Consider the following 23,994-nt stretch of genomic DNA (forward strand, 5'->3'; position numbering starts at 1 on the left):
CTAATTTTGCTATCTACAATTACAAAATTGATTCGTAAAAGATTTCTAAAATATTTATTTTATTTTTTAAATCTTATTTAATTTTTAGACACGTGTAGATGATATTAATTGTTAGATCTTTTTAATCTGAATCTGAGTAATCATCAGGATGGTATAACCTAGATGTTGACGTCCCACTTGGCCCTGCTTCTTTTAGATCTTGTTCACTTATTCCTGATCCATTAGTTGGATTATTAATAATTTGTTCTACTTCTTTTTTAGTTTTTTCTGGAGATATATCATTACCCTTTATTAGGTAGGGCACATCATCTACTTGATCCAAATCATCATAGCTCTTACGTTTTGCAGGGTCTCTTGTTAAGATATTTTTGATTATTTTTACGCAACGTGGCACATTATCAAATTCTGTAGTAATATGGAGATTTTGATTTATTACTGAATTTATAACATCATCACTGATAATTAAAATTTTTTCGATTCTTTGACTGTATTGATCTACATCCCAAGTTAAGGTATAAACAAATAACATAATTTCTCTTTTTAATTCCATAATACTTAATAATCTTCTAATTTTACCGGTAGAAATTAATTCCTTAGTATGTTCATCATGTGATCCATCTTTTATTTTATTTTTATTATCTTCATCTTTTATTTTATTTTTATTATCTTCATCTTTTAAATTATTTTTAGTATCATTTTGATTTGCTTGATAATTTTCATAAGTGCCTAATAATTGACTAACATATTCATTATCTCCACCATCAGCAGTGTTTTCATCATTTGGATCATTAGAATAACCGTAATTCACGTAGCTGTGTTGATTTTCATCTAAATCAGAAAAATTAGCTGAAAATATTAAAACTCCATGATAATATACCTCATGAAATAATTTATTATTAGCTTCATAGGTTGTTATTACATAAGGGTGACTTTCGTTATCTTCTTGTTCATAATCATGAACACACAGCCTGCTAATTGAAAAATTTTTTGAATCTTCTATTGAGAGTGGTAGACGTAATACTATACAACTTCCAAGAGTGAAGTATAAACTAACTATTAACAATACATTCATTTCTAATATTATCAATAAATATTCTAATATTAAAATATAATATAAGTTTATATTATTTATTAAAAAAAATTCAATATTATTTAATTCATATTTTCAAATAACTAGCTAATAATTATATTTATTGACTTTAAATTTTATATTGCTACTTATTCTTTAGTAAACGATATAATAACGTGTAAAATAAATAATAGATTATCAGGATTCAAACTAATAAATCATTGTATCATGTGAATCAGAATTTGGATCACTTTGGTCCATATCATCTGATTCATCCCTTGCATCTGATCTACCAGTTTTTAGATTGTGCATAATTTTTTTTACTTCTTTTTTAGTTTGTTCTGTAGATATATGATTGCCCTTTATTAGGTGTGGTACATCGTCTACTTGATCCAAATCATCATAGCTCTTACGTTTTGTAGGGTGTCTTGTTAAAATATTTTTGATTATTTTTACTTCAGGTGGCATAAATTCATCAGTTTCTACATTCACATGATGATTTTGATTATCCATAATTGATTCTATCACCTCATCAGTTAGTGTATAAATTTTTTCAATTGTTTTTGTTGTTTCAAATCTTGATCCAGCTATATTATAAATAGTTATGAACATTTTCCCTTGTAATTGCCCCAAACAAACAACTCTTCTAAACGTATAATGTTCGTCATCAACAATAAAACTATGGTAAATGGGTTCATTAGAGTATATCTCTGCTCCATGATAATACACTTTATGTATGCATTCATCAGTTTTACTTTCGTAAAAAGTGACTAGAAATTTCATGTCTCGTAAATTAGGATCCATTCCCATAGCGATAGACCTAATAAAATCAGTACCATGCGCATATCTCTTAACAATTGAAAAATTTTCCGAATCTTCTATTGAGAGTGGTAGACGTAATACTATACAACTTCCAAGAGTGAAGTATAAACTAACTATTAACAATACATTCATTTTTAATATTATCAATAAATATTCTAATATTAAAATATAATATAAGTTTATATTATTTATTCACTATAAATCTATTTAATTTAGCAGCGATAATTTCGTTGCACCTTGTTTAGTCAAAATGTATATTAATAGTCTATATCATATTAGCATATTACATATGACATGTATATAAGATTACTTTTATTCATTTTGTGAATCAGAATTTGGATTAAAATCCTCCTTTCTGAGTTTATTTGAAAATTGTCTACTAAGTAGACTTGCATCTGCATCGTTTGCATCTGTTTCACTTGGACCTGCTTCTTTTAGATCTTGTTCACTTATTCCTGATCCATTAGTTGGATTATTAATAATTTGTTCTACTTCTTTTTTAGTTTTTTCTGGAGATATATCATTACCCTTTATTAGGTAGGGCACATCATCTACTTGATCCAAATCATCATAGCTCTTACGTTTTGCAGGGTCTCTTGTTAAGATATTTTTGATTATTTTAGCTATAAGTGACTGATCGGTTCCGTCTAAAATGCTAGTCAATCTCCCAGGTTCTCTCATGATATCAAGAATAGATTCGTTTTGTATGTAAAAAACTCGTTCGTATGTTGTTGAATTCAACTTTGAAACCAAAATTATAATTATATATTCCCTACAATTTAAAATTAATAATTTTCTTCTGAAATTACTTGGACGTTCTTCTAAGTCTTGGAAAATTAGGACCCCGTGGTAAAAAATTTTCCTGATTATTTCTCCATTACCCTCGTACGATATAATATCAAACAAGAATTCTCCCAACGGAAATAGCTGGTTAGTTACTGATCTTTTATTCAGTATGATAAAATTCTTTGAATCTTTTTCTGATAACGGAAGAACCAAGTCAATTGAGAGTGAATTAGTCAAAAATAATAATAGAATAAAAAAACTCATTACTAAACAATAATTTTAAATTTTATAAAAATTTATTTACTATTTTCTAATAGAATAAATAAAAGGTAAAAATGTACACACAAAATTAATGAATAAATGGGTCTTTTAATATGCCAATGTCTTTAAAATGTAAATGTTAAATAGTTTTGCAGTATTTTAATTTTCTATGACTGCAATTTACAGTAATTTTTGCGATTTTTTGATTTGGTTTGAATTTCACGCTGTGAAATTAAATTCGAACCAACCGTATTAACATGGGATATTCTACTACTTGACTGCATTTATGATAATTTTAAACTTCAAACTTTATTGTTAGTTGTACGGACTTTTATTGATAATAAGGATGTTTGCTAGAGTTTGAGGTTTGATTGAAGATTTAATTTCATGGAAAGAGTATCTTTAGGGTCGATTATGGTAATTTGTTCCTTTTCACTGTTTTCAAATTCATCTTCTTCATCTTCTCCTTCTAGATTTCCTCTTAACTGGTACTCATCGTATCTATCCTCTGCTATACGGGGAAGTCTAGAGGTTGCAGGGGCAAATGATTCTTCTAGATCTTCAGACACAGTTTCATCTACATATTTAACTGAAGATCCCGAGAAAACATCTTCTGATGTATCAGATGAAACATCAGTAGATTGTTCTGATGAGGTATCAGTTGTAGAATCGTCAGTATCTTCTTCAATAATCCTTCTGGGGAAGAAGAATCTGAAGAGTTTCCTGATTGCCATAACTGGCATAGTTGCAAGAATGCCATGGGTAAATCTTCTTTCTAAAAAAATGTAAATATCATCCTCTTTAACTGCATTTGATCTATTTTCAACTCGAATTGAATGAGGCACGTTATGGGCAAGGTCGTACATACAGCCGTGATCTATAAAGTAATAGGCTTCGTATTCCTCAAAACTAGGTGGTTTATCACCTACTGTAGGAAGGATTGATATAACGACCCTACTGCCCATGATGGTATAATTTACAATGCGCCTAAAGTCGGGATCCCTTTCATCCTGATCATGGAAAATTTCCACTCCGTGGTAAAAAACTCTTCGGATCAAATCATCTGTTTTACTCTCATATTTAACATAGACATGGGTAACATGGGCAGCGTAAAAAACTGAATGGTTGTAGTTAATATTCTGGTATATATGAAAGCTATCCTTGTCAAAATTTTTAGAGGGTAAAAAAAGTTCCAAACATGCCGAAGGTAATACGAAAATGGTCAAGATTAATAGGGAAACCATTAAAAGGCAAATTTGGAAAAATCACCTAGTAATTTAATTCTTCTTGGGTACTCGTGTTGGGAACCTTTGAAAATCGAATTTTATCACACCTTTTAGTTTTTATTTCTAAACTGCATTTTAAACTGTTTTAATAATTTTTTCTATATAGGTTCTTCCATTTTAAATTAAGTTTACACCAAATTTATATTATTTCATACCATTATTACATTTCATACAATTTCTTATTTTAATTCCAATTTTTTATGCCTACTGATTTATTATTATCTACATTATTTATTAATATATTTTTTATACATAAATGTTATAGTATAATATATAGATAATTTTAATTTCCGAATTTATCTTATATATTTCTCTAACTCTATGATCCTGGTCTATAATTGCATTAATTAATTACTTGAATTAATTTTTTTACTTCAATTTTTCAAATAAATGCCAAAATTTAGAAATAAATATTCGTATTTTGCAACCGGATGTATAAAAATATGAAAGGCACTACACATTAATTTTATAAACCTAAATTTCATTGATTTTAATTAACTAATTGTAAAATAGTCTTTTAACAATATCATAATAGATAATGTTTTCATTTTGCATATTATTGTTTTTCTATGATTGTCTTTAATTTGTTACACATTTAGTCCATTTTAAGCTAACCCTTACGATTCTTTATAATATTTAATTTCTTTATAATTATAGATTTAACATTTGCATTTTAATATTTCAATTTTAAAATGTTATGTCCACTGGTTAACCTTAGATTATCAGATCTCACAGGGAGGTATGCCCAGTTAATTTTAACTCATCTATCTTCTTAGGGCAGACATTAACGACGATTATACCGACATGCTTCTCGTACTCAGAAAACCTGATAATTTCTTTGAAGTAACTATCCATTTATTTAATCTCATTTTATGTTATTTTCAAACTACTGGAAATTGGTTCGTAATGTTAAATTTAGGACTCTTCATATGACTCTGACGTAGTTATAAATGTACATAGTGGTGTTCTAAGGGTCGCATCACCTTATTTTAACAAAGCAATAGATTCTTTACTCGAAAAGAAATCTAAATCTAATGGTAAATATAATTAAAACCTAAAACTATAATACACATACGCTATATATAAACCTGTGGAAATTATTATAATATTTTTAGAAGACTTGAGTAAGAATGTGCCTTTGCAGTTAGTTGTGGATACTGAATATCCTGCAGTGGTCAAGCGTATAATATACTACATCTACAAGTAACCTAAACTTTTAGCAAATTTCCATAGGAATGACTACCAGAACATGAATGAAGACCCCAGCTCCCTCATTCCATTATATGTAGAAAGCGCTCGTTTTAATCTTGTGGAGCTCAAAAATAGTGTTGTAAGATTGATAAAGTCTCAAGCATCACTTGAAGACCTTGCAAACCTAGCCTCAGCAGCTGAGTCCGCTGGCGAGTTAGAGTTGGCACAAGAATGCGGAAGAATACTGTCAGATTCATCATACGCAATTTTTTCGAGTACATTTATTAATTTTTATTATAAACTTAATCTTCAGGCGATTTGTATTTGAAACTAGGCTATTCTGCCCTGAAAACGCTGTTACAAAGTGATAACATTCAGTTGGATGAGGTCCAGGTTTTCGCCTCACTCTGCCACTATTTGGACAGTAAAAAGAACCTAAACTCACCTTACAGCTCTTCACAAATAGGAACAAAGGAAAAGGTACATAAAGCAATTAGTATATACTAGAACAATTTACCTAAAACCCTATGTGGATATATGGATATAGGAACTAATAAAGCATGTAAGGTTTTGCTCAATGTCGCCGAAGTCTCTCTCTGAGTTTAGAAGAGAATCTGTAAACACCTTTTTGCTGGACGCATCATTGAGGATTTTAAATAAAACACAATTTAAACCAAGAGTTTTTCCATGGATGGTAAATTATTCTAGCATTTAGATACCAAAAGTTTTCTGTTTAACTTGATGGAAATTATTATTAGGAAAACGCAGAATATAAGACCATTTGTTATAATGGGTTATTTCCCATTATGTTGGTCAGGGTCGGAAAGTTTAATCTATCAAACTTAGATCACGACTCAAGTAACTGTAGATTAGTGACACCAATACTTGACACCAAGAATCAAAATGATTCTTACCTAGCCCATACGCATGGTATCTATAATTACACAGATAACAAATACAATTTGTATATAAAATATTTGATATCAATAGGGGTTGAAAGAGAAGGTTGTGAGTTGTTTTGGGCTTTTAAAGTGTCTAGAACATCTAGTGGAAGGATCGGTCTTGGACTAACGATCAACACGGATAAACCTTTGGACGAACTTTCTAGATCGACATTCTCAAAAATGCCAAAATCACGCAAAGTAGCATTCTTCTATGATTTCAGCCAAAACAAGTTCAAGTCTGGCTACATCGATGATACCTCAGTGTAACCACCACACTACCACATTACATACACATATATTTATGCTAGTGAACAAATATTGATTAGTTTGGACATAAAGAATTTGTGGACCTACGAATCGAATATGAACAGGGCGGTATATAAGTTAAAGACCAACGACGTGGTGTACATCAGAGTCAATGTCACGTCCACCTGCGTCAACTTTACAATCTCCGTGGCAAACGTCAAGTTTAATGAAAAGTTCACCATACCAGTTGCATCAAAAGTATTTTCTATTTATACTTCCCAACCCACACAACTATTTATTTATATATATATTTATATTTTGTTAACTGTATTTTAGAGAACTATTGGAAACTCAATCAGGCGCGCCGCTATATTAACATCACCTTTTATAGTAACGTACGATGCCGGAGATTCACTTTTATTACCTGAACTTACTTCGAAATTAATTGTACCATAATTTGCTACTCTAATATGTATATTATAGAACTATGATATTTAACAAAGTTCCCTCAAGGTCTCTTCCCAGTTGAGCTGCTTGTTGTAATTAAAAACAATGTATTCATTGACATTGGAACTTGAGTTCAGAACTTTAACATAATCTTTTACGTTTTCAAATCGGTTCACTTTCTCAAATGGGTTCTCGACCGAGTCATTTGAGGAATTAACACAGGGAGTAAAATTAACTTGTTCAAAGGAGTTCAAAATAGTTTCTTCGCCTAAAAATTTGGATGACTAATTAGTATTTACCTAAATTGTCCAACATTTGATCATTTGATTGGTTTTGATTGGAATATGAATCGGATTTAGGGCAAAAAACGGTTTCTAAAAATTGATAATCAAGTTATGAAATACCAGAATCGGGGACTGAAACTGATGAGTTCACTGATAGATTTGACTGAAGAAAGTAATTCACAGATTCCAATATATTATTTTTATCAAAGTCTTTGTAGTTTCCAGGACTTCCAAAAGAGTTAACTAGTTTGAAATAGTCTGAAATGGGATTAGATTGATTTTTAAGGCCTTGAACACAAGATTCGTCATCGGGTTTGAGAGTATTGATGTGGTTCCGAAGTCGTTTAATGAAAAGATTTTTTGCGATATCAGAATCATTGGAATCAAATTCAGAAACTGCCTGAAGAACACCGAGTAATAACTCAAAAAGCGGAGGGTTTTCATCTCGCACTCTTCGAATTTGCTCCTCAGCCTCAGCAGAATTAATGTATTCCTTATCAGCTGAGTCTAGAAATTCATAACAGTACATAATATTTCTAAGCACAGTTTCATCCAAGTCAGATTTTTCCATTTGTAAATTCTGGTCTACTCTAGACAAATGCTCGTTTTGAGATTGATCCACAGGAGCGGTTTTACACCTCTGAAAATCATCAGATACAAGCTCAGTTCCAAGTGGGTTCAAATTAAAAGAAGAATAAAGCTTTTCCTGCCAACGACTATCCATTCAATCAAAACATGTAATTAAAATGAAATGAATATAGCAAATGCATAACGTTGCACTCAACATTAAAAATAAAAAACAAATTCCAAATTATTTAAAATGCTTAATAATTTAAAATTAGTGGTAAATCTAACATAAAAAAATTAATGTGTACCAATTAATCATTAAAAACGACTATTCCTTATATTTACCACAACTGAATATTCACATCACTAAATATATTCTATTTATTATTATATATTGGTCTATTTCTAATATTTTGAATATCTAATTTTTAAACTTACTTTTATCAAATTTAAAGCTAGATTTATGTCCACAAACTTACTGATTGATCTTCCTTCCGGGCCCTCCGAATGTTTTCAGTTATCCTCAGAATCCTTGAAACTTTTGGGCTTCAACCCCGAGGATCTGCTCTACAAACACTATTGCAGCCCAGAAGATCAATGTAGAGGTTCATACCCTTGTTTTAAAAGTGACGTTTTTAACCGTGTCGTGAGTAAATTGTATAACGTGAATTTGGAAAAGTTCTATCTGCTAATAAATGGGAAATTAAATAACAAAAAAGAATATAATAAAAATTTAAATTTAGATAACAATTCAAACCCTAAGGATTTCATAAATGTTACAGTTTTATATAAGCTCTTAGGAGGAAAGGGAGGTTTTGGGAAAATTCTTAAGACTCAAGCTAGCAAGAAAAGGCAGTCAAATAACCTTGATTCATGCCGTAATTTACAGGGTCAGAGGATAAGAAATGTAAGACTTTCGAGCCAAATGGATAAATGGAAAGAGTCAGAATCAGTTCGCGAGAAACTAGGAAATGATATATATAAACTTCCCAAAAAAGAAAAACCATCTGAAAATATTAAAACAACAAATTTTTGTGATCCAAAGTATGTAGAAACAGTTAAGAAGGAAGTTTCTAAGGTCAAGGAGACTGTACTCAGAGGGTTCGACAAGAAACTGGAAAAAGAATCAGAAAATTTTAAATTATGTGAAGAATTAGAATCAAAAAGATCTACACTAATTGATACATGTTTGGATGTATATGATCTGTAGAAGGTCAATAATTCCACTACCAGCCCACTTCGCATTTTTAAATTATTATTTTATTAATGTATTTTATTTTCTGTTGATTTATTTTCTATTTATACAATAATCGCATCTTTAAATGTTATTCAACACACTTAAATATAACTTTGACTGGGAATCAGTTACAGTAAGTTTTACGAACTTCACACCAATCATCCGGTTTTAGTGCGGATTCTGGCGCAAATCACCAAGCAAATATCTCCCATATATTAAAAACGTCTATACAATCAGTGCTACAGTTAATACAGACCAAAAATCCCTAAAGGTCAACCGGATTTATCACGTCATGTTCAACTTCCCATACCTAATAAGTAAGTGGAATATTTTTAAAGAATTTTAACCTTTATTTAGAGAAAGTAGTCGGCAATAACCAGGAATACTACCTTCTAGAGGAATCCATCGTTGACTTGGATAAACGGAAATTGTCATACAATATAAGAGGATTATCTCCAGATTATTACATGTAATTCAAAAATATACTATTATTAGAATAATTGACCATTTTATCACACTATTTCCACAATATTTATTCATATTCTACACATAACTATTAGAAGTTTATTATGTATAATGTAAATTATGTGTAAATTATTCCGTAGATATTCTGAGTCCTCTTCATTCAAGGAGTCATCAAATCCGGGCGTAACTGACTTTTCATCATCAATAGATATCAAAATCAGAGGTTTCGGAATTATGAACCTTCCACTGGAAAAGGTATTTCACCTAACTAGCTGTTCTACCATAGCTACCAGAATAGATAATCAAACTATTAAATAATATATAATTTGAGATAAAGGACATTAATTGATTTTAGTTTTGCAAAAACGCTATTTTTGAGTCGATATCGAGATCTAACGATTTTAACGCGATGGTAGAAAGCATATCATCATGTCTGTCGGAATCACACGTAAAAACCTAAACGGACAAACCTGTAAAAAATTGTAATCATATTAATTGAATCTTTTGTAAAACGTCTTTAGCATTAGCTTTAAATCACTAGTTTTATTTTCATTCATGAGAATTGATTTCCTCACATACCCAGTTAAATACTTGCTAGCATCTCTCCCCTTGTATCTACCATCCAGCAACAGGACTGCAGAGTAGTCGTTCCTATGTCTCATTGCTCTTCCAATACACTGATTTACAGTCTTGTAGCACAACAGGGTCCTCTGTTCGTTTGACAGTTTTGAGAAGTTTTCAGATACAGAAGCGTCACAAGATTCCAAAGCTGTATTAAATATGCACAGAATAAATATGTAGATTTGTTTAAATTCGTATGTTTAATTCATAAATGTTTGTCCGCTTACATTTTTTGTTATAATAATCACGTTTTAGACTTAGCTTAATGTTATCAGGAGGGTACGGTAGGCCTACAAGTAGAACAAGTCGGGCCAAATCGTCGGAAAAATCAACACCCTCACTCTGATTCCCTCCAAAAACAGCTAATAATACGGCCCCCCTCTCGAAGCAACTTTTACTGTACTCTGGAAATATATTTATGTTCTCTATAACACAGTTATATAAAATGGTTAATACTTTGTTCCTTGAAAACATCTTTTCTCGTTAAAACCTTTTTATTTGAACTTGACTTGATAAAGTAGTTGTAAAATAGATCAAGGTAAGAGTAGCTTGAAAAGAAACAAACGATACCACCTGGTACAATCTCGCTTAGAAGTTCCAATAAGTTACATAAAAAATTCAGTTCCTCCAAGTTCTCTCTTCTAGAGTAGTCGAAAACCAACTCATCACCCCTCTCATCTAAACATACAAATATATGATTCTATTGGAACCAACCTCTATGAACTATTGTTGCTAAGAATCGGTTCAAAGGAAACACAGGCGGACTTTTATGGATAAAAACTTCAGTTTTTGATGGGGCCAGGGATAAGAATTCTTCAATTGGGGACAGAGTACCGCTCATGATCACCACTGACCTCGACTCACCAACTAAAATTTTAAGTTAAATCACCATTTTACCGATTTTGTGGAAAAATTCCTCTAAAGAATAATCAGATTAAACAATCATGGTCGTAACTAACTGTAACTAATAAGAACATAAATACCTGAGGCGACTGGAAATATTTCAATTACAACATCCTCGGATTTCGTAATGATAATTTGATCATTGGAATCACAGTAAAGCAAGGAGTATATGAAGTTTTTCAGGTTATAAATCATGGAAGTGTAGGAAACCAGAGATTCATCCTTCTTCTTCTTAATGTGATATTCACGTTCAGCCCAACCTCTGAGATGTCTACAGAAATCAGTGGACGAAAGGAAATTAAGTATTTCATGGAACTTGATATCTTCAAGAGAGTAAAGGACTGTAAAAGAAGTAATCTTAAGATTTTGGGAAGATTCGGATTTTGAAACGTTCTCTATAATAACGTTTACCAGCTTAGTGATTTCGGAAACCCTATCAGAAACTATGGTATTAAAATTTGTCTTATACTTGTTCACATAGCTTCTAAGCTGATGTAATAACTCTTTGAGTCCTACCAAAGTGAGTTTACAGGAGCGGGACTCAGTTATTGCATCTGTTAGGTTATGGCCCTCATCGAATATGAGGATGTTGTCTTTGATTCTCAGGCCTAAGCTTTCCCTCAAAGACTCACTAATGACTGTAATGTAGGGTGCTAAAACGATATCTGCGTTTGTCAGAGTTTTTAAGTTTGAGTAATAGGGACAACAACCCGACTCCTTCCCGAGGCTAACCAAATCTTCCAAATCAAGGGGATAACAAGTAGTTATCTCAATAAGGTCCGTTGTATTGGATCTGTACTCACATTTTGACCTTCTACATTCATCATTAAGCTCCTCTGGACTTTTACACTTGCTCTTTATCATATTGTTAATACAGACATGGCTTCTACCAGACCCTATTGATAGTCTTACGTTCTTATTTATTTTATTTAGCCTTTTAAATTCCTTTACGTACTGATTTAGCTGTGAAAAGGTTCGACTGCAAATTATTATCTGGGTCCTGTTAGGGTTTTCAAAATTATTATTTTCCTGAAATACACTATTATGTAACTGAATTTACTTCAGATGAGTCAGGTGCAGTTTGTTCAGATAACATTCTCTTGTAATTTTCTCTTATTCTCAATTTGCCATCAGAATTGTCCAGACGTTCAGATATTTTCTTTCTAAGATCTTCAAGTTTTACGGCTTCACTCTTTATAATATCTTCTATCATCTTCTTCTTATGGTTCAAAGAGATCTCGGAAACCCACTTTGGAACCTTTTCATCTAAACACTTATATATACTTGTTAGGCCTTTATGTAACATCAATTATTCAAACATCAGTTCATGTGTATAAAAGATACCGTTAGAAGGTTCCAGACCAAGGTCACACATCATTGTTTTTGACCTATTATTCTTAATCCTATAGTATAAAGATAAGAATCTATGAAGTTATGATAATACCAAGTCAAGGCTGAGCATAGAATTGACAGAGTCTTTCCTGAACCTGTAGGAGATTCAAATAATCCAAAACTAGATTCATCGAAACATTTGTAGGCATCTTTCATAAAAATCAATTGATTCTAAAGAAAATTAAAATTGATTTTATAAACGAACTGGATAAGGCTCAAACGGAAGTTCAAACTCCACTTCAGCCTTCTCAGGATCCAATGTCATTTGAAAAAACCAATTACTTACTCTAGTATATGAAATAACAACACATTATAAAAACATATCTTGTAATTTAAAATTTATAGACAAATGTTTAAATGTGTAGAATTTATGTTTCAATGTAGGGAAGATGAAAAGTAATAATCCTGTATAGTCTCACTAATTTTCCATTTATTTTTCTATTATACTTTTAATTTTGTAGATTATTTTGTTAGAATGTTAATTATTTTCAATTATCATTACTTATTTTTATTTTCCTCAATTATTATTAAACATTAACCTCTAGTTTTAATTGTTCAACTCTTTTATTAGTCATTTTAACCCTGATTTCATATTGATAAAATCAATTCACCACATTTTATTATTTCCTAATGATTTTGTTCCTAATCTTTAATTCGATATGAATTATTTTCAAAATTCCAGATTCTTCTAATTTCTCGTTCGATCAGAAATGTATAACTTCAATCCATACGGGCAACAAGCTCGTCCAAGCTATAATATGCTCTTTTCTCACTTCAAACAGCTTGGTAAGTTGAATTCAAGGTAATTTATAAACATTTAGGATATACAGATGAATTGGCCGGAGCTGAAGCAAACAGAATCATGATTCAGACTAATTCTTTTAACCAATACGTTAACGTTCAACCAAACAATGCACAGTATAACCCAAATATGTACAAAAATATAAACTATAACCTTCCTCCCAACTACAATTTAAATGCGAACGTATACAATCAAAAAATACCGCCTACGCAAAGCGTTAACCCTCCACAAATTAAGCAAAATTTCAACTTTAGTTCTGAGTCAAAGAGTATTCAAACCACTTATGATAAAAGTAATCTGTTAAGTGGAGTTAAGATCTCTTCAAAGTCAGCATCAGGGTTTCCAAACCCATCACAAAGTGACTCCACAAACCCACTAAAAATTCAGTTAAAATCATCTCTAGGTATTTTTAATGCTAATTTAAATTTATCAGACCCCCAAAATTCTTCCAAAGCGTTGTATGACCAAGCAGTACAGGCCTCAAAATCAATTCCTCAACATTTCCAGAAAACTAACACTTTGCCTACTCCATATTCAATTGGTCATCAAGTTAACCCAAAATACCCAATGATACAAACTATGCCAGGGTATTCAGTAAATCAACCACCACCACCCAGTTACCCATATAATCCAGTCGCAGCAGCTGTAACACAACCAAATGTTCAGTTCCAAGGAGTAATGCCTAAAACACCACCTAATTTGTCAAGTATTTTCTACATCGATACGAAAGGAAGCACACCAAATAAAAATAAACAAAAGGACAAAGATACATTAACCATAGGCCAAGTGAATAGGTGGATTCAGGACCTTTACATGCATTTGAACATGGTAATTTTTTAATTTTGATCTAATTCTTCAGACGACATGCTCTAAAAACCTAAGAAAAGCAGTGAATGTCTATATTCAGCACATAATGGAAAAGTTCAGGTACCAAACTATAATTATACTATTTTCACAATTGGTTTATTTTGGCTTTAGGAGTGGATCACTGAAAGCAAGTGAGTTAAAAATGCTAAGCCCAGAAGAAATAATGAATTTCAAACCAACTAAAGCCGAGCCAGCCCCTGAAATACAACAAATCAAAACAAATCAAGAACCAGATGTTGTTATTGAAGATAAAAATGTAGTACAGCCCTTATTAAATAGGGCTAAAAAGAAAATGAATAAAACATCGAACATATACGAAATCCTACAAAGCCAAATTATCGATGAATTATCAGTGCCATTGGATGAAAAGGAAATTCATAGAAGAGAACAAAGATCACAACGTTTTAAAAGTAAAAATGCAATCCCAGTAAGTTAATGACCACAACTAAACATATTTTATGTCATTTAAGTTATTAGATACAGCCCATTTTATTTATGGGAATTAATTATTTTGATTAGGTCTACAATTTTAACCTAGTGAAGAGCAAAACAATAGTTGGTCTTAGTCAGGAGTTGGAGAAGCCGTATTTAAGGCTAACATCTGAACCGAACCCATTAATTGTAGGTTTTAGACAAGAATAAAATTACCGTAGGTGAGGCCTGAGCCAGTGTTGACAAAGTCGTTCAAATACGTATTTGATAAATTTCTGAAAAACAAAAACTACGTATACATCCAAGAACAATTTAGATCAATAAGACAAGATATACAAGTACAGCACCTGAGAACACCATTTGTAATCAAAGTGTACACAACAAACGCAAGGTTGGCACTGCTGCACAATGACCTCGACCAGTTTAACCAGTGCCAAACACAGCTCAAGCACTTGCTCTTATCTTTTAACGATTGTCAACTCATACAGGTTCTTACATAGATTTATTTTTATGGTTTTAAATTATTATGAGATCATGATTTAGAAAGTATATAAGCTTAATTTGATTTTGATGAAAATTCTTTAGTTTGAGTTTGAACTGTACTACATACTGTACCTGTCGTTGCAGAACATGAACATGGACCTGCTCAGATATTTCAGTTAGTTTAAACAAATTAACTGTTTTTAGAGGAAAATTATGTGGACGATGTTGGGAAAGCAAACTCCAAGGTTGAAAACCAGTTCAAAACCACATTCTACTTCAAGTTCGCAAACCTGGTCAGACTCTCAATCTCAGACGAAAACTTCATACAATATTTCAAGCTGGCAAATACCAAAAACATCGACTACGACTATTATTTGGATCGAATATATAAAGAGGCATTTGAGCCTAATAAAGGAAACCGACTAAATTCAGAACCAAAGAATTTCTATGACACAGACTCACTATTTTACTGCAAACTGCTTTTTAAAATGTTCGAAAGCAAATTTAGGATGTTTTCACTATATACACTTTGCAGGTACAATGGAACCTAGTCTGACCATAGCTAACGACTATTTCATAGGCAATTATATATTCACTATGCACTTTTCAATATATTTTACAGGAGTTCATTGACCTTGTCACTAGGGGTGTTGGTAGATTTATTGAATTTCTCACACGAGGACGAATGTCTCAGCTTCCTAAAGTAAGCCTTGGTTCCAATAACACAATTTAGGGAACACAATGTTATTTTCAATGACTCGCATTTGGTTGATTCCAAGCAAACTCTGGATATAATTATCAACTCACCATTAATGCGCAGTAAAAAGATTTAATGTTTTACTTTTTCATAAATTCATCAATATACAGGAGTTTTAGTATTCAGTCCATATTTGATTTGATAGTTTGGTCCTTTTTAAAATTATAAAAAAACTGGAGTTACTAGACTAATTATTATACAATTATAAAAGGAAAAAATTAAAAATAATTATAAGTTGAGTGAATACGCATATACTTATGAATGTTTAATTTAAATTAATTTAGAGGGCGATTTTAAACAATTGTTTCGTTCAGCCTCTGAGATATGAGCTGGAGCTTGTTCTGGATCAAGTTAATGGTGACGTTGTTCTGAAAACACTTGAAGCTAGAGTTTACACCGAAGTTATGTACACCAGAATCAGTGGTTATGTTCTTTATTTTTTCCCTAAGATTTTCAAGAGCCTCTAAATTTGAGGTTCTAGAAACACGATCAGTAACCCACTTGGTAGTAGGGTTGAAGGAAGTATCTTTTCTTAGTGTTAAAGAGTCGGATTTAAGATCACCCAAATTTACTTCACCTAAGGAGTTGCTGAAGGTATAATTTGCCTGAGAACCTATAACCAAAACATTGTCAACAGAAGCTAAACGATCAATTGAATTTTGATTATCTGGGGTCAAAATCAAATCTAAATTATTGGAGTTTGATACCAAAGTATCTTGATTAGTTAATGTACTATCCAAAGAATTAGGTGAATTGGGATCAGAGTGGTTTAGGTTAAAGGCTTCTGAAATTTGATAGAAAGGAAACCCTTCTTCGATATCCTTGTTTACATGGGATTTTTGGGTCACTTTAGACAAATAATTGGAGTGCTGTGTTAGAGTCGAGACTGAATTTGAAGGTGAATTTTTGGTATCACCTGTGTTAGGGGAGAATAAACCAGAATTGGAATCGAAACTAAGACGAGAATTGGTATCTGTGAAGTTGGCATTAGTTGCAGTGCTTGTATTAGTGGTTGAAGCTTCTCCACTATGAATACGAAAAAATGTTCTATTCCTTAACCGATCGTTAATCTCAATCAAAGAGTAATTTTGTGACTTATAGGCAGAGTTGTTCTCCATTAGCCTCTTATTTTCAATTTTGAGTTTTTGAAAGGAAGCGCTTTCATTTTTATATAATTCTTTCAGTGAGGATATTTCGCTCTTCAAAATCTCGTTCATCTTGTGCGATTCCTGCAAATTGTCCCTAAAGTAGTCAAGGTCAGACTCTAGTTTAGAGATTTTACCAGAAAGCTCATTCTTCTTACCCTTCAACTCCTCGATCTCATTCTTGTACATGTTTTGCATAATCTCTTGAGATGATAGTAAAGATTTGTTTTCCTTAGTTAATAGGTTTAAGCGGTTCTGAAGGTCAACTTTATCCTTCAAAAGGTGTTCGTTTTGTTTTCTTTCCACTATTAAATCAGACTTTAAATCCTCAACCTCAATTTGGAGCGATTTAATCTTCTCTAACTTCTGTTGGTTTTCACTTTTAAGTTCATCAAGCTCAGATACTAACTTTTCTTGTTTGGACAATAAGTTTTCATTCTCGGCGATTAGTTTTTCATTTTCCTGAATTACCAACAGAGCTTCGTTTTTAGCAATGTTGTTAGATCTTACAAGATTTAGTTTAATATCGGTTATGTCATCTCTCTGAATGCTAATAGTATCATCTATCCTTTTATATCTTTCCAAAATTTCTTGGTCCAGGTCAATTCTAGATTCCCCTTCCTCCGTGAGTAGAGAGAATTTTTTAAGGGTAGGTCCACTATGAGTCTTACGGGAATGCAACTTATTACGTCCACGGCTTTTTGAAGTGGAAGTGTGATAGTCTTCAGAAATTATTTTCTTCCTGATCATCCGTTGTCTTTCCCTCAAAACACGGTCTGAAAACGTCAAACTCAAATTGCTTTCTCTATCACTATCATGGTATTTGTCATTAAAAGCGCCTCTTGACTGAGTTAACTTGTTCATCAAACTATTAGTGCGAAAATTTGATGAGTCGCTATAGGAGTCGCATAATGTGCTACCAAAATCATTATCATCTGAGTCAAAAACATCCAACTTATCAAAAACATTTGCACATCTGGTTATACTGCCTTCCTCGGGGGATAAAATATCAACAGAGTTTGAAATTGGCAGTTCTATATTTTTAGAGCCTTCTGAACTCAGTTCTTTAAAATTATCGTTATCAAAGTCTGGAATTCTTAAATAATTAGACATCTCAGAAGGAGATTTGTAAACCAAATCCTCATCTTCCCTCATAATTACAATTTGTTTTCTGGAAGTTATTATGTTTCTCAAAATTTTAAAATATTTAAACCAATGTTACTATGTTACATGAAATATTGGAAACCAATAAGCTTAAAAACAAGTAAATACTGTACAAGGGACACTGTGGACACTGAAAATAGCTATTTTACAAAAGTTTCACAAATTGAAACACTAGTGGTTGTTCTAATCAAGAATTTTAATTTTGGCGTAAATGTGTAATAATTTGGGCGAATTTTGCATGCATTTTTATACCACACAAATTGTATAGAATAAGGGCTTAAAGATATACAATAACACAACCGGTGGCCCCAAATGACATAAAACTTAATTATAGAATTTAAAAATTAGTATGATTCTACACATCTACAATTTCGTGTTATTTTGGCCCAAGTTCTAGATAGTTGACTTAACACATGATTCTTATAAAGAAAATGATTAGAAATAAGCGGGAAATTAAACATATAATAAATTAATTGAAAAATTATTCTGAAAATTAATCAGAAAATTTAGATTTTTCTACTGTTGGTTTAAAAGTGTGTTCCTGAACTTAATCAGGCGTTTAAGTATATTTACTAAGGAATTAGGGTTAACTCCCAATAAACATAAATTTACCAGTATTCTTAATAGCTTGCGGTCGATTCCGGTATCCAAATAATCCGACAATTTACATATTAAATCAAAGTCGGTATCTTCTATTGTATTATTTCCCCCAATTTTAATCCTCTTTGCTTTATCCTCTTCATTATCGTTAAAAACATTAGTTTTATCCATTTATAGTCAAATTCAAACCAATTTTTCAAGTGCACAATTGTGCATAAAGGGAAAAGAAAGAAAAAACCACATCATTGTCTAATAGTCCTAATTATACTATTTTTAAATCCAGAATTAAAGTTTAATTAATCTGGTTAAAAAATTATAAATACTTTATGAGTTAGCTCATTCATTACTTGTGGTGTTACACCCTTAAAACTTCTTTATCTAATCTATGAATGATTTGTTTTTTTAATATAAAAATTAACCCATGTACTATATAACTATTAAATATTTTTTGTGCCAAAAATAGGCAATAAATTTTGATTTCTTGGTTTAACCAATTTGTACTATATCGGTTCTGTAAATATGGGATCTTCGCTTGAAGATCTTTCACTCGAAAACACTTTGAACGAATTTATAAAAGCAAATTCAAATGACAATTTATTTTTGGACGTTGAAAACCCTTCTTGTAGAGTGGTTTCCCCCAATCAAAAGGATGATTCACCTTCAAGTAACACATCGGGTACTGGAACCAAATTACGCAAAGATATAAGTAATCTACTAAATGAAGTTTCAGAACTATCGAAGAATTTAAATGTTTCTGAGGTTTCTAGAAGTTTAGTGCCAGATCTGACTCAAAAGCCAAATTCATCTATATCGTCCGGCAGATCTTTAAATGGAGATTATAGTAAAAGTTTAGTTGAACATGCCCAAGCTGTAATAGATTACCAACGCGAACGTATAGATATACTAGAAAACATCGTATCCAAGTTCAACTCTGCAATGGACAAGGTGAACGAGCTCCACAAAGATGAACTGGAAAGATCTGAAACTGAGAATAAAAACATTCGACTTCAGATCCACAAAATAGTCTCAGACTACGACGCAATTATTAAAAAGAAGGATTCCGAAATTCGCGAGATTGAGGACCTAAAGGCAAAGAACTTCAAGACGGGCTGCGAGTTGGTCAAGAAGGATGAACAAATAAAGGAAATGTCAAAAAAGCTAGAAATCTTGCCTAAGGAATACGAGAGGGTGAAAACACAGAGGGATGATCTACTCGACCAAGTTAGAGAGCTCAAAAATGAGTTAAATCCTCCTTATAAGTCGTGGCAAAGGGCTCTGGAGGACGCACAGAGAGATAATGGGACCATGGGTTCTGTACAACTTCCTTTTACAACCTCTGAATACCAAGGACAATTTGGATTCATTAACCAGAAAGAATGGTCATCATCTTCTCAACAATTCCCCCATTTTTTATGTGATGTGAGGAAACAGGAAACTGCGGCAATGGGTCGATGCCTAATGCAGGTGGAAAATGACCTAACAAGTTATAAACGGTTACATGATGAGCAAAGGTCTGAAATAAATAGACTTAACTATCTTCTAAGCGTCAAGGCAAAGACTGAAGCTCTTGATGAGAACCCATACTTCGGATCGCATAAGCAGCTACTGTACATGAGGAACCTGTTCGTGGAAATGGTTAAGAAATCCAACGAGCTCACAGATAAACTTAACCAAAAGAAGGAAGAACCTGTTGAAAAGGAAGACAGGTCAGTCCAGGCAGCGCTGATGGTAAAATCATTTGGGGAACAGAGGGAAATGTATGATAAACTGCTCGCAGCAGTTAAGAACAAGATCTCAGTGGAATCTTCAGGAACATGTTTCTACAGCTGTAAATTAGATTACTGTAAATTATCGGACGCAGAACAAATCAATTTGGATTTGAAGTTCAATCGAATGTTCGTCGAGATTGAAAACTCCATGGTTCTTGTGCACCAGCTTGAAGAAGACCGGATCATACATACCCAAACAATAAGTCGCGAAAACTTAAAAGCTGTCAGAAGTGACTCTAAAAAATTGCAGGTCATGTTAAGGGATGACCACTATCATGTTTTCAGACCAGGCGACTTGGACTCCTACAAGAGGTTTAAGTACGGCTTAATGTATGCAGGTTTCCTTCTGGATGAAACGAAACTTTCAATATTCTCCAAGATAGATCTTTCTGACCAAAACACTCTTGAAAATCTTCCCAAGGACATGGCTCCTGTTCTTTTTTCCAAGGTCGTATCCTTGGGTAGTCAGAACCCCAATTACACCTCAAGCCCTCTATCTTACCCACACAATCTTGATCAGAGATACTACCAATCGAACTTGGACTTCCTTGTAAACAACATGTTTGACAATGTTAGTATATTATCGGACTTCACTGAAAGACTGGCCTACTATGACCAATCTTGTAACGTCCTAGTTTTTTACGGTCCCAACTTGGCCAACAACCCCAAAATCCTACACCCCAGAAACACCTACAAATTTCTTGTCAAAAACGATTTAGGGGATTCTAATGGGTTAAATCACCTTCAAACCCCAACAGAAGAGGAATTTATCGAGGAATATAGAGTCCCACTGGCAACATTTCCAAATGGCGAACAGGTGATAAACTACTTCAACCCTCAGCTGAACAACTACTCACTAGTTTCAGTTAAACAAAATACCTCACCTTTCGGATCTGGACTTCATAACGGATATCATCAAAACACTCAAGCTCTTAATTCAAATCTTCCTAATCTTCCAGGTTCCAATTCACCAACCGCATTCGATAGGAATTTGATGAACATGAACAATCCCGATTTTGAGGTTTACTTCATACTCCCACTCAGCCCCAAGTACAACGAAGTGCTTACAAACATGATGTCTAAGATAGAGTTTTTGAGGCTAAAATCAAGTTTCAGTAAAGTTGGCGAGCATAAAATAGAGATAAAGGAGAAAAAGAAGTTTTACAAGTTTGAAAACGGGGTTTTGGAGATGAAGATGGGACCCAGTTCAGACGGGCCAGTAAGGATCCCTTGTTTAAATTCCCAATATGAATTTGATGATGTAAAGTCAGAGGTTACTTTACTTTCCAATTCAAACACCGGAGGCATGGAGTCATTTAAATTTAGCATTCCTGATTTCTCCATGTATAAAGAATTCGTTTCTGAACTAGGCAAAAACGGCCTAGTACCGTTAAATCCAGGTGCTGAGGTAGGTAGAGGTCAATTTTGTTTGGTGACAAAGGGTTTCTTCACTATATTCAACAAGGACCAGTCTCCAGACCCAATTCTTGTCTTCACCCTAGAAAACACCAAGGTTGAAGTCGATGACAAGGGCAGAAACATAAAGATCGTCGATTACGAGAGTGGGACTTGTGTTGACATGAAGTGTCTTAAGAAGGGAATATACCCCAGATGGATTTTTGCCCTAAAGTTCGCTGGTTTCCTTAAAGACGACGAACATGGTTCTGACATCGAAGACACCACAACTCTGAACGAGTTTTTATTTGAGATTCATATTTTCGATTACGATTCTAAGGGTGAAAAGGCCTTTAAGTTTGAAAATGACAAAATTAAACTCTTTGCAAGCCCCTCGCATGGTAAATCACATGAAACCAGATCACCCCCCCAACGTCCACTCTATGTCTGGAACAGGGAAAACATTAACATTGAACTCCGGCCCAAGAACTCCAGGGTCAGAATCTACGTCAACAAAGGCAAGAAAAACCAAGAGTTTTTCGAAATCCAGTTCATTCCACCTGCTTACGATGATTTCATAAGTGAGCTCAAAAAGAACAATTATAAAATCGACAGTCCTGATAAACTAAAAAGCACAAACCATCAATATGTTGTTAGTTTAAAGGAGGTTATACAACTTCGTCAGTCGATGGACAGTCCCAGTAGCATGTTGATGATTCAAAAGAAGTTCTACGACTGTTCTGTGGACATTGAAGCCATGAAAGTAACCTTCACCCCAACTGTAAATCACAAAACTCCCATTGAGCTTCCTTTTAAGAAACAAGAAACCTTTCTCAAATTCTTGCTTGCCCTCAAGATTTCAACATTTTTACCCTTTACAAAGAAGGGCACAGACATACCCATTAACTTCTTCCCTGAAATTACCTACTGTTTCGCCTGCCCTGAGGCTAGGAAGCTGTTCAAGAACTGCAGACAATAATAGATTTTAAACTAATTTTAACACATTTTAATTTAATATCCATTCATACTTCTTCTATTCATAATATATGAGGAGTAAGAGGTGTAGTCATTGTTGTATTTGAGATCAAAATAAACTGAAATAAAGATAAAAAGTGGAAAAATTGGCCAAAAGTTTATGTTTTAAAGTCTTTTTATATAAGAGATAAAATTAACTCATAATTAATAATTTCGGTGGGTATGTGGTAGTATCTAAGAAATTTCATAATCATTTTTTATTTATATATATTACCTTCTAAATGTCAGATCATATAAATTTATACTATTAAAACATTATATCTTAAAATTAGGATTAATAGAGATGTTTAACGGTACAGAAGTTCCAATAAAATGTAAGTCAATCCACCCATACTCTTTACTTAAAATACCTCAAATTAAGCTCAATTTTCATAACGATTTGTAGCTATTGAAGGTTGGGTCATATTGGTTACTGGAATCCACGAAGAAGCCCAGGAGGAGGACGTAAGGGAAGCTTTCGAAAACTACGGAACAGTGACTAATCTACATTTGAACCTAGATCGAAGAACTGGATACGTTAAAGGTTACGCTTTGTTGGAATTTAAGAATAGAAATGAAGCTGAAAGTGCTATAACTAGTATGTAAAAACTATGATTATTTAATGAAAAACAAATTTAGATTTAAACGGATCACATCTCCTAGGGAAGCAAATTTCAGTATCCTGGGTGTTTAGAGAAACTCCTCAAGTCTAATTAGGTTTTCGTTTAATAACACAATTTAAATTCCTAACATTTATAGAGGAGATAGGGTATACGAGTTCTCATTTAAATGAAACTCTTTCTATAAATATATCCTATCAGTCTAATATAATACAATATATTATAACTTATATTATTATACTATAGAAGAATATTTAGAATATAAAGTAAATTTATGAATTGTAAAGAATTGTAAAAGATAAGAAAAATTTATTGTTAATTTGTTAATCTAATAATTTTTACCAACCAATAAATTATTAATAAACGAGTTAAAACCTATTAATAAGTTAAATGAGGTGAATAAAAGTAAACGTGGTGGGGAAGTT

At 32.6% G+C, this 23,994-nt stretch overlaps 13 protein-coding genes across 13 annotated transcripts, besides 4 other annotated features; 5 read left to right on the forward strand and 8 right to left on the reverse strand.

The window, feature by feature from the left end:
• Window positions 1–121: 121 nt before the first annotated feature.
• On the reverse strand, window positions 122–1,072 carry TA18755 (Theileria-specific conserved protein, putative; the record flags this gene model as incomplete). Its single annotated transcript, XM_950247.1, has 1 exon — window positions 122–1,072. The coding sequence occupies one exon, from the start codon at window positions 1,070–1,072 to the stop codon at window positions 122–124; it is 951 nt and encodes a 316-aa protein (XP_955340.1).
• Window positions 1,013–1,072: a sequence feature (Signal peptide predicted for TA18755 by SignalP 2.0 HMM (Signal peptide probability 0.983, signal anchor probability 0.003) with cleavage site probability 0.424 between residues 20 and 21).
• A 207-nt stretch (window positions 1,073–1,279) lies between these two features.
• Window positions 1,280–2,023, reverse strand: TA18760 (Theileria-specific conserved protein, putative; the record flags this gene model as incomplete). The annotated part of the gene is made up of 1 exon (XM_950248.1): window positions 1,280–2,023. The coding sequence occupies one exon, from the start codon at window positions 2,021–2,023 to the stop codon at window positions 1,280–1,282; it is 744 nt and encodes a 247-aa protein (XP_955341.1).
• Window positions 1,964–2,023: a sequence feature (Signal peptide predicted for TA18760 by SignalP 2.0 HMM (Signal peptide probability 0.983, signal anchor probability 0.003) with cleavage site probability 0.423 between residues 20 and 21).
• A 180-nt stretch (window positions 2,024–2,203) lies between these two features.
• On the reverse strand, window positions 2,204–2,941 carry TA18765 (Theileria-specific conserved protein, putative; the record flags this gene model as incomplete). Its single annotated transcript, XM_950249.1, has 1 exon — window positions 2,204–2,941. The coding sequence occupies one exon, from the start codon at window positions 2,939–2,941 to the stop codon at window positions 2,204–2,206; it is 738 nt and encodes a 245-aa protein (XP_955342.1).
• Window positions 2,897–2,941: a sequence feature (Signal peptide predicted for TA18765 by SignalP 2.0 HMM (Signal peptide probability 0.998, signal anchor probability 0.000) with cleavage site probability 0.789 between residues 15 and 16).
• Window positions 2,942–3,291: 350 nt separating this feature from the next.
• TA18770 (Theileria-specific conserved protein, putative) lies at window positions 3,292–4,182 on the reverse strand (the record flags this gene model as incomplete). The annotated part of the gene is made up of 1 exon (XM_950250.1): window positions 3,292–4,182. The coding sequence occupies one exon, from the start codon at window positions 4,180–4,182 to the stop codon at window positions 3,292–3,294; it is 891 nt and encodes a 296-aa protein (XP_955343.1).
• Window positions 4,135–4,182: a sequence feature (Signal peptide predicted for TA18770 by SignalP 2.0 HMM (Signal peptide probability 0.997, signal anchor probability 0.000) with cleavage site probability 0.400 between residues 16 and 17).
• A 734-nt stretch (window positions 4,183–4,916) lies between these two features.
• On the forward strand, window positions 4,917–7,061 carry TA18775 (uncharacterized protein; the record flags this gene model as incomplete). Its single annotated transcript, XM_950251.1, has 10 exons — window positions 4,917–4,963; window positions 5,001–5,067; window positions 5,144–5,261; window positions 5,340–5,427; window positions 5,458–5,690; window positions 5,729–5,895; window positions 5,963–6,109; window positions 6,174–6,622; window positions 6,668–6,863; window positions 6,942–7,061. 10 exons carry the CDS (start codon window positions 4,917–4,919, stop codon window positions 7,059–7,061), a joined length of 1,632 nt encoding a protein of 543 aa, XP_955344.1.
• Window positions 7,062–7,099: 38 nt separating this feature from the next.
• Window positions 7,100–8,060, reverse strand: TA18780 (uncharacterized protein; the record flags this gene model as incomplete). Its single annotated transcript, XM_950252.1, has 3 exons — window positions 7,100–7,320; window positions 7,352–7,426; window positions 7,457–8,060. 3 exons carry the CDS (start codon window positions 8,058–8,060, stop codon window positions 7,100–7,102), a joined length of 900 nt encoding a protein of 299 aa, XP_955345.1.
• Window positions 8,061–8,366: 306 nt separating this feature from the next.
• Window positions 8,367–9,113, forward strand: TA18785 (uncharacterized protein; the record flags this gene model as incomplete). The annotated part of the gene is made up of 1 exon (XM_950253.1): window positions 8,367–9,113. The coding sequence occupies one exon, from the start codon at window positions 8,367–8,369 to the stop codon at window positions 9,111–9,113; it is 747 nt and encodes a 248-aa protein (XP_955346.1).
• A 563-nt stretch (window positions 9,114–9,676) lies between these two features.
• On the reverse strand, window positions 9,677–12,786 carry TA18790 (chl1 protein, putative; the record flags this gene model as incomplete). The annotated part of the gene is given in 11 exon segments (XM_950254.1): window positions 9,677–9,851; window positions 10,003–10,038; window positions 10,119–10,374; window positions 10,454–10,651; window positions 10,683–10,926; window positions 10,951–11,093; window positions 11,186–12,179; window positions 12,190–12,395; window positions 12,474–12,532; window positions 12,574–12,692; window positions 12,727–12,786. The coding sequence occupies 11 exon segments, from the start codon at window positions 12,784–12,786 to the stop codon at window positions 9,677–9,679; spliced, it is 2,490 nt and encodes an 829-aa protein (XP_955347.1).
• Window positions 12,787–13,231: 445 nt separating this feature from the next.
• TA18795 (SAC3/GNAP family-related protein, putative) lies at window positions 13,232–15,812 on the forward strand (the record flags this gene model as incomplete). Its single annotated transcript, XM_950255.1, has 10 exons — window positions 13,232–13,323; window positions 13,380–13,726; window positions 13,757–14,151; window positions 14,183–14,250; window positions 14,302–14,617; window positions 14,710–14,811; window positions 14,844–15,110; window positions 15,208–15,280; window positions 15,310–15,640; window positions 15,686–15,812. 10 exons carry the CDS (start codon window positions 13,232–13,234, stop codon window positions 15,810–15,812), a joined length of 2,118 nt encoding a protein of 705 aa, XP_955348.1.
• A 343-nt stretch (window positions 15,813–16,155) lies between these two features.
• On the reverse strand, window positions 16,156–18,162 carry TA18800 (uncharacterized protein; the record flags this gene model as incomplete). Its single annotated transcript, XM_950256.1, has 1 exon — window positions 16,156–18,162. One exon carries the CDS (start codon window positions 18,160–18,162, stop codon window positions 16,156–16,158), a length of 2,007 nt encoding a protein of 668 aa, XP_955349.1.
• Window positions 18,163–18,687: 525 nt separating this feature from the next.
• Window positions 18,688–18,942, reverse strand: TA18805 (uncharacterized protein; the record flags this gene model as incomplete). The annotated part of the gene is made up of 1 exon (XM_950257.1): window positions 18,688–18,942. The coding sequence occupies one exon, from the start codon at window positions 18,940–18,942 to the stop codon at window positions 18,688–18,690; it is 255 nt and encodes an 84-aa protein (XP_955350.1).
• Window positions 18,943–19,290: 348 nt separating this feature from the next.
• On the forward strand, window positions 19,291–22,914 carry TA18810 (uncharacterized protein; the record flags this gene model as incomplete). The annotated part of the gene is made up of 1 exon (XM_950258.1): window positions 19,291–22,914. The coding sequence occupies one exon, from the start codon at window positions 19,291–19,293 to the stop codon at window positions 22,912–22,914; it is 3,624 nt and encodes a 1,207-aa protein (XP_955351.1).
• Window positions 22,915–23,253: 339 nt separating this feature from the next.
• Window positions 23,254–23,662, forward strand: TA18815 (RNA-binding protein, putative; the record flags this gene model as incomplete). The annotated part of the gene is made up of 3 exons (XM_950259.1): window positions 23,254–23,284; window positions 23,356–23,547; window positions 23,589–23,662. The coding sequence occupies 3 exons, from the start codon at window positions 23,254–23,256 to the stop codon at window positions 23,660–23,662; spliced, it is 297 nt and encodes a 98-aa protein (XP_955352.1).
• Between the last annotated feature and the right edge of the window lie 332 nt (window positions 23,663–23,994).

The sequence above is a fragment of the Theileria annulata genome, chromosome 3 (genome assembly GCF_000003225.4).
Source record: "Theileria annulata chromosome 3, complete sequence, *** SEQUENCING IN PROGRESS ***".
Lineage (NCBI taxonomy): Eukaryota > Apicomplexa > Aconoidasida > Piroplasmida > Theileriidae > Theileria > Theileria annulata.